This window comes from Wolffia australiana, chromosome 4 (assembly GCF_029677425.1).
Source record: "Wolffia australiana isolate 7733 chromosome 4, ASM2967742v1".
NCBI lineage: Eukaryota > Viridiplantae > Streptophyta > Magnoliopsida > Alismatales > Araceae > Wolffia > Wolffia australiana.
Genome location: NC_135838.1, coordinates 2,557,069 through 2,572,183, shown reverse-complemented (window position 1 = coordinate 2,572,183; position 15,115 = coordinate 2,557,069). Strand labels below are relative to the sequence as shown.

Here is a 15,115-nt window from a genome sequence, read left to right as displayed (position 1 = left end):
GGCCAACGAGTCTCTAATCATGAGACACCAAAGCTGTCTTGTGGATGAACAGTTGTACTTTGATTATTGCCAACGAGTCTTTAATCATGGGATTCTAAAAGGTCTTAGTTCAAGTGCATCAAGAAGTTCACGAAGATGGTTGAGTGGCCATGATGGGATCGTCCACCCTTGGTATAAGAGGTGAGGAAACTCAAGGAAGACAATGAGATGAAGTCCTTCGCTAAGGCAGTCAAATATTAGAGAAGACTTCTGTAATGATTTTCGAATGTATCAGTACTAACTCGGATGACCTATTAGGGTTTGATAGTTGACCATACCCTAAGTCATCCAAGGAGTGTCAAGTGGATAAAGGATTATACATACACGGTAACCAATGACGAACATGTTCCATGAATTGAGTCGATGCACATTCCTTTGTATCTTCTAGAACATGAGGTGTAGCTTGGCACCCCACGTGTTGGAGACTCAACCTATCAATTGGGTGAAATTCATCTGATATTAATTAATCTATATGATGATATAGTTAATTAATTTGAAAGACCAATAAAGATTATTGGGCCGCTAGAGTCGTTAACTTGACTAATACATGGGCCTAGAGGGTCACACGCAAAAGGTTTTTTGGACGTCGGAAGATATACTTATGTTTTGGGGGATTTTGTGAAAAATACCCACTTAGTATAAATATGGGAAGGAACTAAACAAAATTTACCCAAGCCAGAATTGTTCAAGGGGCCTTTCCCTTCTTCTACCTTCTCCCCACACACCCTCTCCATGCTTGATGCAATCAGGACGACATAACAATGACAATGGAGGTAGAACGGGACTCATCAAGAGGAGGAGATCCAACATGTCAAGGACCGCGTGAATATGTCTAGATGCTGCACACTTGAGCTGCTCGACTCGTCTTGCTCTCGGATCCAAGAAATTACAGATGTATACGTCGTTATAATGATTTTATCGATGCCGTTCAATTTTACAAAAGTCTTCCGCTGTAAATCGTTTTGAATTTTTCATCCAGATCTAGGCCACTAGAACCAACAATTTGTTGAGCGCCTAGCCCAGGTATCAAACATAGTTGTGCCAAGTCACAAGTTGACTTGGCACAACTTTCAGGTTTAGAGTGTCTTGAGTGAAGTGCAGAATATGGATGATGTGCAAAGACTTCTATGTACCAAAGTCTATGTATCCCCAGATGTTAGGTCCCTAACTAGGCGACATCCCTGCTTAGAGGCCTACATGCTTATTAGGAGAGTGTGTTTGTGTTAGACTCACGAGCTGTAATGACTGAGTCCTATTTAGTGCTACGACGCACTAAGGATGGTTACGCCCAACCTGATCTTTCAAGCCATCTCTCCTGTAGTGGTGATACACTATGGATGGTGCACGTGCCCATTCGCGCTTGGGCAGGATGGATGGTGTGCGAGTACCAAGCGCCGCACGCGGGATGCCCATGCCAGGCGGCAGTGTCGTGGGGCACTAAGGATGGTTACGCCCAACCTAATCTTTCAAGCCATCTCTCCTGTAGTGGTGATACACTATGGATGGTGCACGTGCCCATTCGCGCTTGGGCAGGATGGATGGTGTGCGAGTACCAAGCGCCGCACGCGGGATGCCCATGCCAGGCGGCAGTGTCGTGGGGCACTAAGGATGGGTACGCCCAACCTAAGCTTTCAATCCATCTCTCCTGTAGTGGTGATACACTATGGATGGTGCACGTGCCCATTCGCGCTTGGGCAGGATGGATGGTGTGCGAGTACCAAGCGCCGCACGCGGGATGCCCATGCCAGGCGGCAGTGTCGTGGGGCAAGCCGCGGCCGCGCGGGCCTCTCACGCATTGTGTGTGCGGAGTGCGAGGCGGGTGACATTCCGCCATGAGACTAAGGCTATTGGGCACAATGAGCGCTGAGATGGCATGGGGCGCGTGGCATCCCCGGGGATAGAGCTAGGCGCGTGGCGCCCAACTTGGGGAGCCGAGCACGGCGGCGTTCGAGTAGACAGAGCAAAAGGTGTCAGCACGTGTGCTATGGTGTGTGTGATCACCTAGAGGCTGGGGTGGCATGTGTGAACACCACACCCATGAGCCTGCGGCGCCCGGCCTGGAGGCACGCGTGTAGCAGCAGTGCCAACGGGCACGTGCGTGGGGCAGCATGCCTCAAGGTGTAGTGGCAGCCCTACCTAGTCGCGTGACGCCTTGTCTCGTTACTTCGGTATCAACCCTGGTCTTCCCCCACGTAATGTTCATGAATACGATGTAACCTTTTGTAATATCAATGCAATGACCATATTCCTCGACGGGGGTGCCTTCCACCCTTTCATCCAACCCATTCTATGCGATCTTAAGCTATTGCAAAGACTTCTATTATAAGAGATCAAGGCTGCTCAATGTTCTGCTCCAAGCATAGAGGCCAGCACACGCCAGATTCGAGCAATTTTCCTAGCTCAGAATTTGACTGCGTGACAATTGGTATTAGAGCTAGGGTTGGCTTCATCTGCCTGTGTTCCTGAACTAGTTAGAGGAAAGAGGGAGTTTGCAAAGCTCTCCAAGATGTAGGAAGAGCAAATCCGGAAGGAGAAATAGTAGAGGCAAAGAATCTGCCTCGTGGATAAGAACCTTTTGGGTTTGAAGACCCATGTCGATAAGAATAAAGATGGAGGTGATGCAAACCTTGAAGATCCGAGGGCAGAGACCTGTTAGAGGCAAGATCACCTTAAGAACACATTACACCAGCGGATGGAGATGGTGATGTCCTTTAAGCTGGAATTCTCAAAATGGAGAAGGGATGAGGATCCCAAGAACCGCCCCAGCAACGGCAGAGGGAAAAAGATAATGATGCTGACCCCAAGGTTTAGCGGAGCCTGCAAGGAAGTGGACATGGTCGAATTTTTGTATGACTATGACATATACTTTGAGGTCAATGAGTTCTCGGAGGATAAGAAAGTCCGCTAGGCCAGTTTCTTTCTTGTGGATGATGCTAAACTATGGTGGCACCAGCGCTTGGGAGGCAGAAATTGGCCACCACCAACATACAAAGACTGTGTGTAGGAAATAAAAGAGAACTTCATACCGTACAACACGACGTGGCTGGAGAGGGGAGAGCTCGATAACCTAAGGATGACTGGTAATCCAAGAGAATATGTGAACCAGTTTGTGTCCATGATCAGGAGGATTACCGAGATGTCTGATGGGGACAAACTCTACCACTTCACCAAAGGACTCCCCCATTAGCTCCAAACAGAACTGGAGTGGAGGCAGTGTAGAGACCTTAACTCTGCCTATCAAGTGGTGGAGGGAATAGAGCTCCAATCCAACCAAACTACAAAGCCAGAGGAAAAGTCTGGAGAGTGGAGCAAGCCGCTCTAGGAATGCGTTGAGGCACCAGTCAGGGCCTGAAGAGGAAGTGGAAACAAGGCTACGACAAAGGGTCGAGAAAAGCGCAAGAGCCCAAGACTGGGGAAAGTGACTCCAGGTGGTGGGGGCAACAAGTCAACATGCTTCACCCCATTTTATGAAAGACTGCCTGAGGGGTGTGGGCGCGGCCACCAACGTGAATGCGATGGTCGTGCCCTCGGCCAACCGGAGGTTCTCAGGGGTAGCAGTACGGTGACACTAAACCCCCTCCAGTCCTTGGCGGCACTACATGGGGGTGGACGGTCCAGTATGAAGGTTTGAACTTGTTGCATGTCCCGGTACTGATCAACGATAAACCCGCGATGGCCATTGTTGACACAGGGGCGACGTACAACGTCCTCGCCGAGAAGGAAGCAAGGAAGCTCGGCTTGAAACTTTCCCCAAGCACTTGGAAGATCAAGGCTATCAACTCGGAGGCGTGAGATATCATTGGCCTGACCAAGGGGGTGTTATTGCAGGAGGAAATGTGGGAGGGTCGGACTAACTTCATGGTGTCCCCTGTGGATGGCTATATGGTTGTCCTAGGTCTCGACATCTTGATGGGATCACGAACAGTTGTGTTACCCCAATACTGCAACATACTGTTCCTAGAAGGATCTCACCCATGTTTCCTAAGACAGTAAGGGGTCCAAAAACTATGGAACACCGTTCTTCTGTTTGCAATGAAAATCAAGGACGGTTGAGAAACGGGGAACATACCTTCCTTGTCACCATACGAGGGCTGGCACCCCAGAAAAGGGTGAAAGGCAGGGGTGTACGCCAGCCCATTTGGCTGGGCTTAGTTGGGGCGACGATGATGACAATAACCTCAGTGCAGCCATGGGTGGACTATTGGGTCAATAGCTGACACACTACGGGAGGTTGTCGAGGTTATGCCCGCGCAACTCACAGTGAAGTTGCCACCTAGGTGGGACATGGACCACGAGATAGAACTACTCCTTGGCACCCATCCGCCTGCGGGGGTACCCTACAAGATGCTGCTTGCCTACCTGGGGGAACCGCATAATCAAATGCAAGAATTGCTAGAGAGCAAGTTGATCTGGCCATCCAAGGCTTCCTTTGGTGCCCCAATCCTATTCCAGAAGAAGGACAGTTAGGTGCAACTTTGTGTGGACTACTGAGAGTTGAATAAGGTAACATTGAAAAATAAATATCCTGTACTGAATTTTGAAGAGCTGTTTGATAGGCTCAGGGATGCTCGCTACTTCTCACGGCTAGACTTGAAGAGCGGGTACCACCAAGTGAGGACAAAGGAGGGGGACGAGCTGAAGTCAGCGTGTGTGATGCACTACGAATCTTTTGAATTTTGTGTGATGCCTTTTGGGCTCATGAATGCTCCTGCTAAATTTTTTGTTGCCTCATGAAGAATATCTTTCGAGATTGTATCGATGATTTTATTGTTGTGTACTTGGACAATATTCTCGTATACAGCCGGAGCTTCGATGACCATGTGAGGCACTTGAGGAAGGTGATGACCAAGCTGAAGGAGAATGAGCTCTATCTCAACCCGAAGAAGTGTGAGTTTGCTTCGAAGGAGATTGAGTTCCTCGGACACCTAAACGGAAAGGGAAGTGTGCGCAGTGATCCCTCTAAGGTGAAGACCATTTGGAATTAGACAACACTGACGGGAGTACCATAGTTGAGATTTTTACTCGGGCCGACCAATTGCTACCAAAAATTTATCAAAGGCTTCTTCTGACTAGTTGCTTCGTTGATGGACTTGTTGAAGAAAGACTCAAAATGGTAGTGGACAGACTATTGTTAGAGAGCATTCAATGAGTTGAAGAGTACAGTCTCTATTGAACCGATGCTCCGATTGAACAAATTTGACAAGCCATATGAGGTAAACATTGATGCTTCTGACTTCGCACTTGGGGGGTGTTTTGATGCAAGACGGACATCCCGTGGCTTATGAGAGTTGGAAGCTAAATGACGCTGAGAGAAGGTATTCGGTGCATGAGAAGGAGATGAAGGCTGCGGTAAATTACCAAGAGTATGGTGCCACTATCTCCTCGAATGTAAATTTGTGGTCTACACCGATAATATGGCCACTAGTTGCTTGAGTCCTAGAGGAAGCTGACCCCAAGGCAAGCAAGATGACAAGTTTTCTTCGCGGAATTTGACTTTGTTTTGAAATACAAGCTGGGGCATGAAAATCAAGTTGCTGACGCCTTAAGCCATAAAGAACTAGAAGTTTTTGTGGCCACACTTTCAGTAGTCCAAGGAAGCATCTTGGATGAAATCAAGTTGGCATTGAAAGATGATCCAGAAGCTGTTTGCCTTATGAAGCACATTGTTGCGGGCGAGACGAGGAGATTCTGGACTGAGGGAGTAATATATGCTAATGGGAATTGACCGTATGTGCCGCGTGTGGGTTGACTGCGCCGGAAGCTCCTTTACGAGATGCATGAAGCACCCCTCGTCAAACACTTAGAACAAGCACATACGCTTGCACTCCTGTCCTGTAGTTATCACTGGCCGGTAATGGAATGTGACGTTGAGGCTGATGTCTGTTCATGCCTGGTGTGTTTTTAAGACAAGACGGAAAAGCCAAAGCTGTAGGAACATTGGAACCTCTTCCGAGGGCGAGTAGACCATGGGAATCTATTTCGATGGATTTCATCACTTGTCTTCCACACGTGGGTGGGCACGTTGCTATCTTGGTGGTCATAGATCATTTTTCCAAGTATGCAACATTCATCTCCACCACATCAGAAGTGCACACAAATGGCATGGCTCGTCTCTTCATGTCCCACGTGGTGAAGTATTGGGGTCATTTGTTGGACATCATCAGCGACCAAGATACAAGATTCATGGGTCATTTTTGGGAGTCATTATTCAAATACATGGGCTCCAAGCTCAAATTTTCAACGAGCTTCCAACCCCAAACTGATGGCCAGACGGAGTGCATGAACGCTATGCTTGAAGAGTATTTGGGACACTAAATCTTGTCAACCAAGAGAATTGGGAGGAGCTACTAGATGCAGCGCAATTCGCACACAACATCAACCGGAGCTTGGCTATAGGGCATTCACTATTTGATATTGCAATGGGAAGGCATCCATTAAATCCTCCGGAAGTGGTAAAGAGAGAAGGGAATAGTCATTTCCCTACGGCCTTCCACTTTGCGTGCGATTACCATGCTCGCATTGAGGAAGCCCACGAGGCACTAGAGCGTGCTGCTCAGAGAATTAAGAAACAAGCCGATCAACTCATGCGAGACGTGGAGTTCAAAGTTGATGATCTGGTCTTGTTGAAGACTAATGCTGAGATGCTGAAGACAAAGCAAGCAAAGCAACATCACAAGGGTTTGGTACCATGCTACGATGGGCCTTTCGAGGTGGTATTTAAGATCGGATGAGTTACCTACAAACTCAGCATACTCCCGTCAGCCGGCGGTCCATCCGGTCTTTCATGTATCGGTTCTGAAGAAATATATACCAGATCTTGACGACGCGGTGAGGAACCAGCCCTAATGAGCACCATCGAATGTATGGACGCATTTTAACAGGAGACAGAGGTGACCCTGGAAAAAAGGGAGATTGACCGGGGAGGACGTCATAGTTGCTATCACAAGATTGAGTACCTAATAAAGTGGAAGAATAGACCAGCCGAATCAACAACATGGGAGTGCAACTCGGACTTGTGGAATTTTGAGGACTTGTTGCGCGCGTATGAAGCAGTGTAGCTGGTGGGGGAGTGTTAGGCCCCTAACTAGGTGACATCCCTACTCAGAGCCTTGCGTGATAATTGGGAGGGCGTGTTCGCAATAGGCTCACGATCTATAATGATTGAGTCCTATTTAGTGCTACGACACACTAAGAGTGGTGACGCCCAACCTGATCTTTCAGGCCATCGCCCCCGTAGTGGTGATACACTAGGGATGGTGCGCTTGCCCATTTGCGCTTAGGCAGGACGGATGGTGCGTGAGCACCAAGCGCCACACGGGGGTGCCAAGCGCCGCATGCAGGACGCCCATGCCAGGCAATAGTGCCACAGGTAGCACACGAAGTTGCGCGGGAAGCCAGTAGCAGCCACACGGGCCTCAGGCGCATTGCGTGTGTGGGGCGCAGGGTGGGTGACATTCTGCCAGGAAACTAAGGCTATTGATGCACAGTGAGTGTCGAGATGACATGGGGGTGCGTGTCACCCAACTTGGGGAGCCGAGCACGACGGCATTTGAGAGGACCGAGCAAAAGGTGTCAGCGCGTGTGCTGTGGCGTGTGTGATCGCCTAGATGTTGGGGTGGGTTGTGTGATCGCCAGGCCCATGGGCGCGCGATGCCTGGCCGGGGGGCATGCGTGTAGCGGCAGTGCCAACGGGCACGCGCGTGGGGCTGTGGGCCTCAAGACGTAGTGGCACACCTACCCAGGCACGAGAAGCCTCGTCTCATTACTTCGGTATCAACCCTGGTCTTTCCCCAAGTAATGTTCATGAATACGATGTAACCTTTTGTGATATCAATGCAATGACCATACGATGTTCCCATCCTTTCTTCTAACCCATTCCATGCGATCTTAAGCTATTGCAAAGACTTCCGCTGTAAGAGATCAAGGCTGCTCAGTGTTCTGCTCCAAGCATAGAGGCTGGCACACGCCAGATTCGAGCAATTGTCCTAGCTTGGAATTTGACCACGTGACACCAGATGAAAGTAGTCTTGCACCTTCTGCTATGTGATACAAATAAAATATTTTTATCTATATTTTTATGTTTTTCATTGCATTGGATTGCAACCTCTTTGTAAGGATCATAAATGAACAATCATTCACTATCAATTTTTCCATTACTTTCATTATTTGTCTATGTTGAGAAGAGTTTGTGAAGCATAATAAAAAAATTTAAGACGACCTTCAAGAAAATAACAAGATATCATTGATTAAATCAGCTTTCATTCATGGTTTGGTTCCTCTAATTTGTTGTCTTGATCCACAGAAATGTCTGATCTCTAGACTTATCCATGTGATACGAAACACATCAAATCTCTTCATCTTTATTTCGATGAGCACCTTCATAGATCGAGGGTCTTCTGACCATTCTAGTGACCCTAGGATGGAGGGCACCCATGTTAAGAGGGAGGGGGATGGGTGCTCATGAGAAACTTGCAAGCGTATTTTTTGTTTGAGGTTCATATAATTTTATGCTTCTCCTGAACTTTTTGTAAAATACCCCACACTTTAATTGTGTCCTATGATGTCTTATATATCATATGATTCAGACCCTATGGGCCGATTACTAGTATATTTAAAAAATCCAGGAATCCAACTACTATTTGTTGGCTAACATAATTCATTAACTATATCTAACACTTATTAATTAACCTTAGATTGGCTTAACCCAATCAATAGGTCCAACAACCAACATGTAAGATGTCAAGCTATGCTGCATGATCTAGATAGTATCAATGACTTTATCTACTCTTTCATGTAAATTTTTGTCATCATTTATTATGTACGGTATAATTCTTCAATCGCATGACAACCATATAATGACTTAGGGTATAGTAAATTCCCAAAACCCTAATTTATCATTAAATTTTGGACTGATGGATGCATCATGAAATCATCAAAGAAACTCTTTCTTTGATATTTCTACTACCCTGACTAAAGGCTTCATTAAATAATTTATCATGAGTTCGTCTCCTCTAATAACAAGGAAAAAATGATCCCATGTTAGCTAGACAATTACCTTTGTGGATTTGTTGTTGTATCCAAGCTGAGATTGTTTGGGATGCCATGACTAGGGACTTGTTGGCCATAGTCAAAACACAAACATCCATCCCTAATGTCTCTTTGACATATGAGGTCTAAGGACAACTTACATAACTGTGACATGAATTGACCTCATTCAAAGTTAGATATACAAATATCTAGGGAGTCATATGGATCAATTCAATGAAATCTCTCTCAAAAAATCAACCACTATCTATCAATAGTGTCCCTGCACAAATGGTTATCAACATCCTCATGACATTGAGGGGTATATATAGCTATTCTTTCTTAATATATTGATTTCCTTCTCAAATATCACAGAAACAAGAATGTATAAGATATGTTTGAAGATGAGTAGTAATAGTAGCATGATCTCATAGTAGTTCACTCATCATTTCACATTAGGAAGTTAATAAAAAACACACATGCATAATAATGTAATGGATTGAAATATGTGGTATGTACATTGATTCATCTTCCATGTCTTGTTTATGTTTGGTGAAATAAACCTTTATTCATTATTATTTTCGTGTGTTTTTTATAATAAAGTACTTGACTACATCTAAAAACTAAGTTTATCAGGATGAGATCATTATACAATGGTCTCTATTCTTTAAAATGTTTGTTCTAACTATTCTCATTCAAATGACATTTGAAATGGACATAAAAATAACGTAACTAATAAAAATGTCTTATCCCCCTCATATGATGAGCATGGCAGATCCAATTGCCATTACTGTGGGGACAAAAAATCCTATATTCATTAGTGTTAGAGATGATAGATGACCAATGATGGAAAATGACGGATGATGGGGTAAGATGAAAGATTACAGATGATGGAAAATGACGGATGGATGATGTAAGATGATAGAAGACAGAAGAAGAATAAAATACTGGGGGAAAATGAGAAAAATTTTGATTTATTTTAAGCATCAAAAAAGAATGCTATAACTTAACCATCATGAATGTGATATCCATCAACAGTAGAAAACCCATAAAAATCAAGATGTAGAGCTGTTTTGAACCTTGGTTTTCCTCCCATTTGTGTAATAGTTGTTGACTCCATTCTGCATATCTCTTCCTTTCTTTTTCTATCTACCTTTATCGTTTCCTTTTCATCTCTCTCTCTCTCTCCAGTTATCCATCCCTCCCCCTATCCTTTTTTATCTACCTCTTTTTATTTCCCCTTTGATTCACTCTATATTAAAATTTCATTTTTTTCACACCAGTTACTTGACATCAATTTATCATAAACTTTATTCCGAATTACCATTTTGTGGTATCAAAGTATCATTTAGTTGACATCAAATGACTTCATACCTTCTACTTTATTTATGGCATTTGGATTTTTTTTCTTTCTTTATAGAACGTGCAACATATTTATCCCTCTGTCTTTTTTTATCTATTACTCCCTAACGAATATTTCTTAGAAATTTTAGATTATACAACGCTAAAATAGAGAAACTATTCCGACGGGATATCACCTCAAATCAGCTGAGGGAACAGTTGGAAAACGCAAAAGAGAAAGAAAATAAATCACGGCACTGTACCTCAATCCAATTACGACAATCAACCACTATAAAATCCAAGAAACAATAATCATTTCAAGTGCGGATTATCATCGATAAAACCATTTATTCACTGTTTCCGCGTCTCTCTCTCTCTCTCTCTCTCTCTCTCTCTCTTCTCTTCTCCAAGAAGAACACGGCAGAAACCCAACTTCTCTCTTCATGCCGATAACCCATGTCACTCGGTACGTGCAACTCTATCGAATTCTTGCTCAGTAAATTTCCCAATATATGCTTGCTCTCTTCGTTATTCAATTTTCTCTCTATTTATCTTTCTCAGCACCGTTCGTGGGAACGGCTTCACCGTCGCCATGACAATCACCATAACCTCGACGAGCGAAGCCGGAGTTTTTGATATCGTCGATGTGAGTTTTTCTTTCTGTAAATCTTCTTGGAGGCTGTTAAGTTCTTCTTGACAGTCGATTGCGCAGGAGGTTGTTGTACCGGCGACGAGAGCGGCGCCGCTGACAACGGCTCACGCCGCTCAACCTAGACGACCGGCCCCCCACGAGGTCTGAAGACCTCGTCTCTCTCTCTCTCTCTCTCTCTCTCTCGCTCTTTCTTCTTTTCTCTCACTGCGTCTCTCTCTATCTCTCTCGCTCTCTTTTCTTTTCTCTCTCTGTGTCTCTCTCTTTCTTGCTTTCGCTCTTTCTTCTTCTCTCTCTCTATGTCTCTCTCTTTCTTGCTTTCGCTCTCTCTTCTTCTCTCTCTCACTGTCTCTCTCTTTCGTGCTTTCGCTCTCTCTTCTTTTCTCTCTCTTTCTTGTTTTCGCTCTCACTTCTTCTCTCTCTGTGTCTCTCTCTTTCTTGCTTTCGCTCTCTCTTCTTCTCTCTCTCTGTGTCTCTCTCTTTCTTGCTTTCGCTCTCTCTTCTTCTCTCTCTCTCTCTGTCTCTCTCTCTTTCTTGCTTTCGCTCTCTCTTCTTCTCTCTCTTTCTGTCTCTCTCTTTCTTGCTCTCGCTCTCTTCTTTTCTCCCTCTATGTCTCTCTCTTTCTTGCTTTCGCTCTCTCTTCTTCTCTCTCTTTCTGTCTATCTCTTTCTTGCTCTCGCTCTCTCTTCTTCTCTCTCTTTGTGTCTATCTCTTTCTTGCTTTCGCTCTCTCCTCTTCTCTCTCTCTGTCTCTCTCTTTCTTGCCCTCTCTAGCTCTTCTATCTCTGTCCCTATCTCTGTCCTTCTTGCCCTCTCTCACTCTCTATCTCCCTGTTTCTTGCTGTCTCTCCCTATCTCTCTCTTTCTTGCTCTTTGCCTTTATCTCTCATTCTTCCTGTCTCTCCCCCTCTCTCTCTCTCTCTATCTATCTCGCTTTTTCTTCTGTCTGTCTGTCTGTCTCTCTCTATCTATCTCGCGCGCTCTTCTACTTCTCTGTATCTCGCTCTCTCTTCTGTGTCTCTCTATCTCGCTCTCTCTTCTCTCTCTATCTCGCTCTCTCTTATCTCTCTCTCTCTATCTCGTGCTCTCTTCTATCTCTCTCTCTCTCTCTATCTCGTGCTCTCTTCTATCTCTCTCTCTATCTCGTTTTCTCTCCTGTCTCTCACTATCTCGCTCTCTCTTCTGTCTCTCTCTTTCTCGCTCTCTTCTCTCTTTCTCTCTATCTCGCGCTCTCTTTTCTCTCTCAATGTCGCGCTCTCTTCTCTCTCTCTCTCTCTCTCTCTCTCTATCTTGCTCTCTCTTCTCTCTCTCTATCTCGCGCTCTCTTCTATCTCTCTCTATCTCGCGCTCTCTTCTATCTCTCTCTATCTGGCTCTCTCTTCTGTCTCTCTCTCTATCTCGCTCTCTCTTCTATCTCTCTCTCTATCTCGTTCTCTCATCTGTCTGTCTCTCTCTCTCTCTCTCTCTCTCTCTTTCTCGCCCACTCTTCTGTCTCTCTCTATCTCTCTCTTTCTCGCTCACTCTTCTGTCTTTCTCTATCTCTCTCTTTCTCGCTCACTCTTCTGTGTCTCTCTCTCTCTCTCTCTCTCTCTCTCTCTCTCTTTCTCGCTCACTCTTCTGTCTTTCTCTATCTCTCTCTTTCTCGCTCACTCTTCTGTGTCTCTCTCTCTCTCTCTCTCTCTCTCTCTTTCTCGCTCACTCTTCTGTCTTTCTCTATCTCTCTCTTTCTCGCTCACTCTTCTGTCTTTCTCTATCTCTCTCTTTCTCGCTCACTCTTCTGTCTCTCTCTATCTCTCTCTTTCTCGCTCACTCTTCTGTCTCTCTCTATCTCTCTCTTTCTCGCTCACTCTTCTGTCTCTCTCTCTCTCTCTCTCTCTCTCTCTCTCTTTCTCGCTCACTCTTCTGTCTCTCTCTCTCTCTCTCTTTCTCGCTCACTCTTCTGTCTCTCTCTATCTCTCTCTTTCTCGCTCACTCTTCTGTCTTTCTCTATCTCTCTCTTTCTCGCTCACTCTTCTGTCTCTCTCTATCTCTGTCTTTCTCGCTCACTCTTCTGTCTGTCTCTCTCTCTCTCGCTCACTCTTCTGTCTCTCTCTTTCTCGCTCACTCTTCTGTCTCTCTATCTCTATCTCTCTCGTTGCTCGCTCTCTCTATCTCTCTCGTTCTTCGCTCTCTCTTATGTCTCTCTCTCTATCTCTCTTATTCCTCGCTCTCTCTTCTTTCTCTCTCTATCTCTATCTCTCTTGTTCCTCGTTCTCTCTTCTGTCTCTCTCTATTTCTATCTCTCTTGTTCCTCGCTCTCTCTTCTGTCGCTCTCTATCTCTCTCTCTTGTTCCTCGCTCTCTCTTCTGTCTCTCTCTATCTATCGTTCTCGGACACTCTTCTGTCTCTCTATCTCTCGCGCTCCCTCTACTGTCTCTCTCTCTCTCTCTCTCTATCTCTCTTTCTCGCACACTCTTCTGTCTCTCTCTCGCTCTCTATCTCTTTCTTCCTTCCTCTCTCTCTCTCTCTTTTGTTGAAGTAGCCGTCAATGTCAACGGGGATCGACAACTTTGACCAGGCCCAAACCCTATGTTGGAGTGCTGACTATGACGTTGAAATGTCAAACCCTAAATATCAGAAGAAAACGTTGACTCAATTGTTGACCGTATTAGGGTTTTCTGGTGGGAAGTATCTTGTGTGGGGGCAACGCTCAGGAAGACGTGCCAAGGCGTCTAAGTACCAGAAGCTACGTCCAGTCCAGAAATAAAGAACATTGTATTGTCTGCCTGGTAACCCAAACAAATAATTTCCTTTTTTTATTGGTTTCTTTTTATTTGTTCATTTTTTTAGGTATTGATTTGTTTGTGGGGATTTGGAGGTGTTGCAGGAAGAGTACAAAGAGGGAGAAGAGGTGGCGGTGCTGCAATGTAGTCACTTGTTCCATCCAAACTGCATTTCCACATGGTTAATGCACAGGAACGTTTGCCCTATTTGCATGCGTGTGGCCTAGATAGATGGACAAGAGGATGGAGAGAATGAGAGAGAGAATGACTGAGTTAATGTCTTTGGAAAGAGATCAATGGATTCTGTCTGAGTGACGCCAATGGAACGAGCACTTTCTGCTAAAAAAACTCCCAAAGAAAATCTGACCCTTTGGAAACTCTCAAGAATGTGAGAGATTGTGTGGATTTTTTGTGTGTGTGAGAGAGAGATAGACAGATTGATATATAGATAGATTGACGGAGAGATAGACGGAGAGATATATAGATAGAGAGATAGATATAGATAGATAGATGGATAGATAGATCAAGAGAGATAGATAGATAGACAGAGAGATAGATATAGATAGATAGATGGATAGATAGATCAAGAGAGATAGATAGATAGACAGAGAGATAGATATAGATAGATTGATAGATCAAGAGAGATAGATAGATAGAGAGATAGATATAGAGAGATAGATACAGTGAGATGGATAGATAGGCGAGAGATAGATGAGAGAGATATATAGATAGATATATGAGAGAGAGACATAGATGATAGATGAGAGGTAGATGAAAGAGAGATAGAGAGATACATAGATAGATAGATTGACAGATGATAGAGAGATATAGATAGATAGATGAGAGGTAGATGAGAGATAGATAGAGAGATAGATAGATTGATAGATGAGAGATAGATGAGCGAGAGATAGAGAGATAGATAGATTGATAGATGAGAGATAGATGAGCGAGAGATAGAGAGATAGATAGATTGATAGATGAGAGATAGATGAGCGAGAGATAGAGAGATAGATAGATGAGAGAGATAGAGAGATAGAGAGATAGATAGATTGGTAGATGAGAGATAGATGAGATATATATATATATATCAATGAGAGATATAAATAGAGATAGAAATAGATGAGAGAGATATAGATAAATAGATAAAGAGATAGAGATAGATAGATAGATAGATAGAGAGAGAGATAGGGAGGGAGGGAGAGAGAGAGAGAGAGAGAGAGAGAGAGAGAGAGAGAGAGAGAGAGAGAGAGAGAGAGAGAGAAAGAGAGAGAAAGAGAGAGAGAGAGAGAGAGAGAGAGAGA

General features: G+C 44.6%; 1 protein-coding gene across 2 annotated transcripts; it reads left to right on the top strand.

The window, feature by feature from the left end:
* Window positions 1–10,775: 10,775 nt before the first annotated feature.
* Window positions 10,776–14,150, top strand: LOC144702635 (putative E3 ubiquitin-protein ligase RHG1A). Of its 2 annotated transcripts, none has more exons than XM_078574651.1 (5): window positions 10,776–10,870; window positions 10,966–11,050; window positions 11,117–11,197; window positions 13,704–13,820; window positions 13,919–14,150. In XM_078574651.1, the coding sequence occupies exons 1-5, from the start codon at window positions 10,848–10,850 to the stop codon at window positions 14,039–14,041; spliced, it is 429 nt and encodes a 142-aa protein (XP_078430777.1). In that variant the 5' UTR covers window positions 10,776–10,847; the 3' UTR covers window positions 14,042–14,150. The 2 variants fall into 2 exon arrangements, with proteins under 2 accessions (XP_078430777.1, XP_078430776.1); XM_078574650.1 differs by having other exon boundaries at window positions 11,105–11,197.
* Window positions 14,151–15,115: the final 965 nt, after the last annotated feature.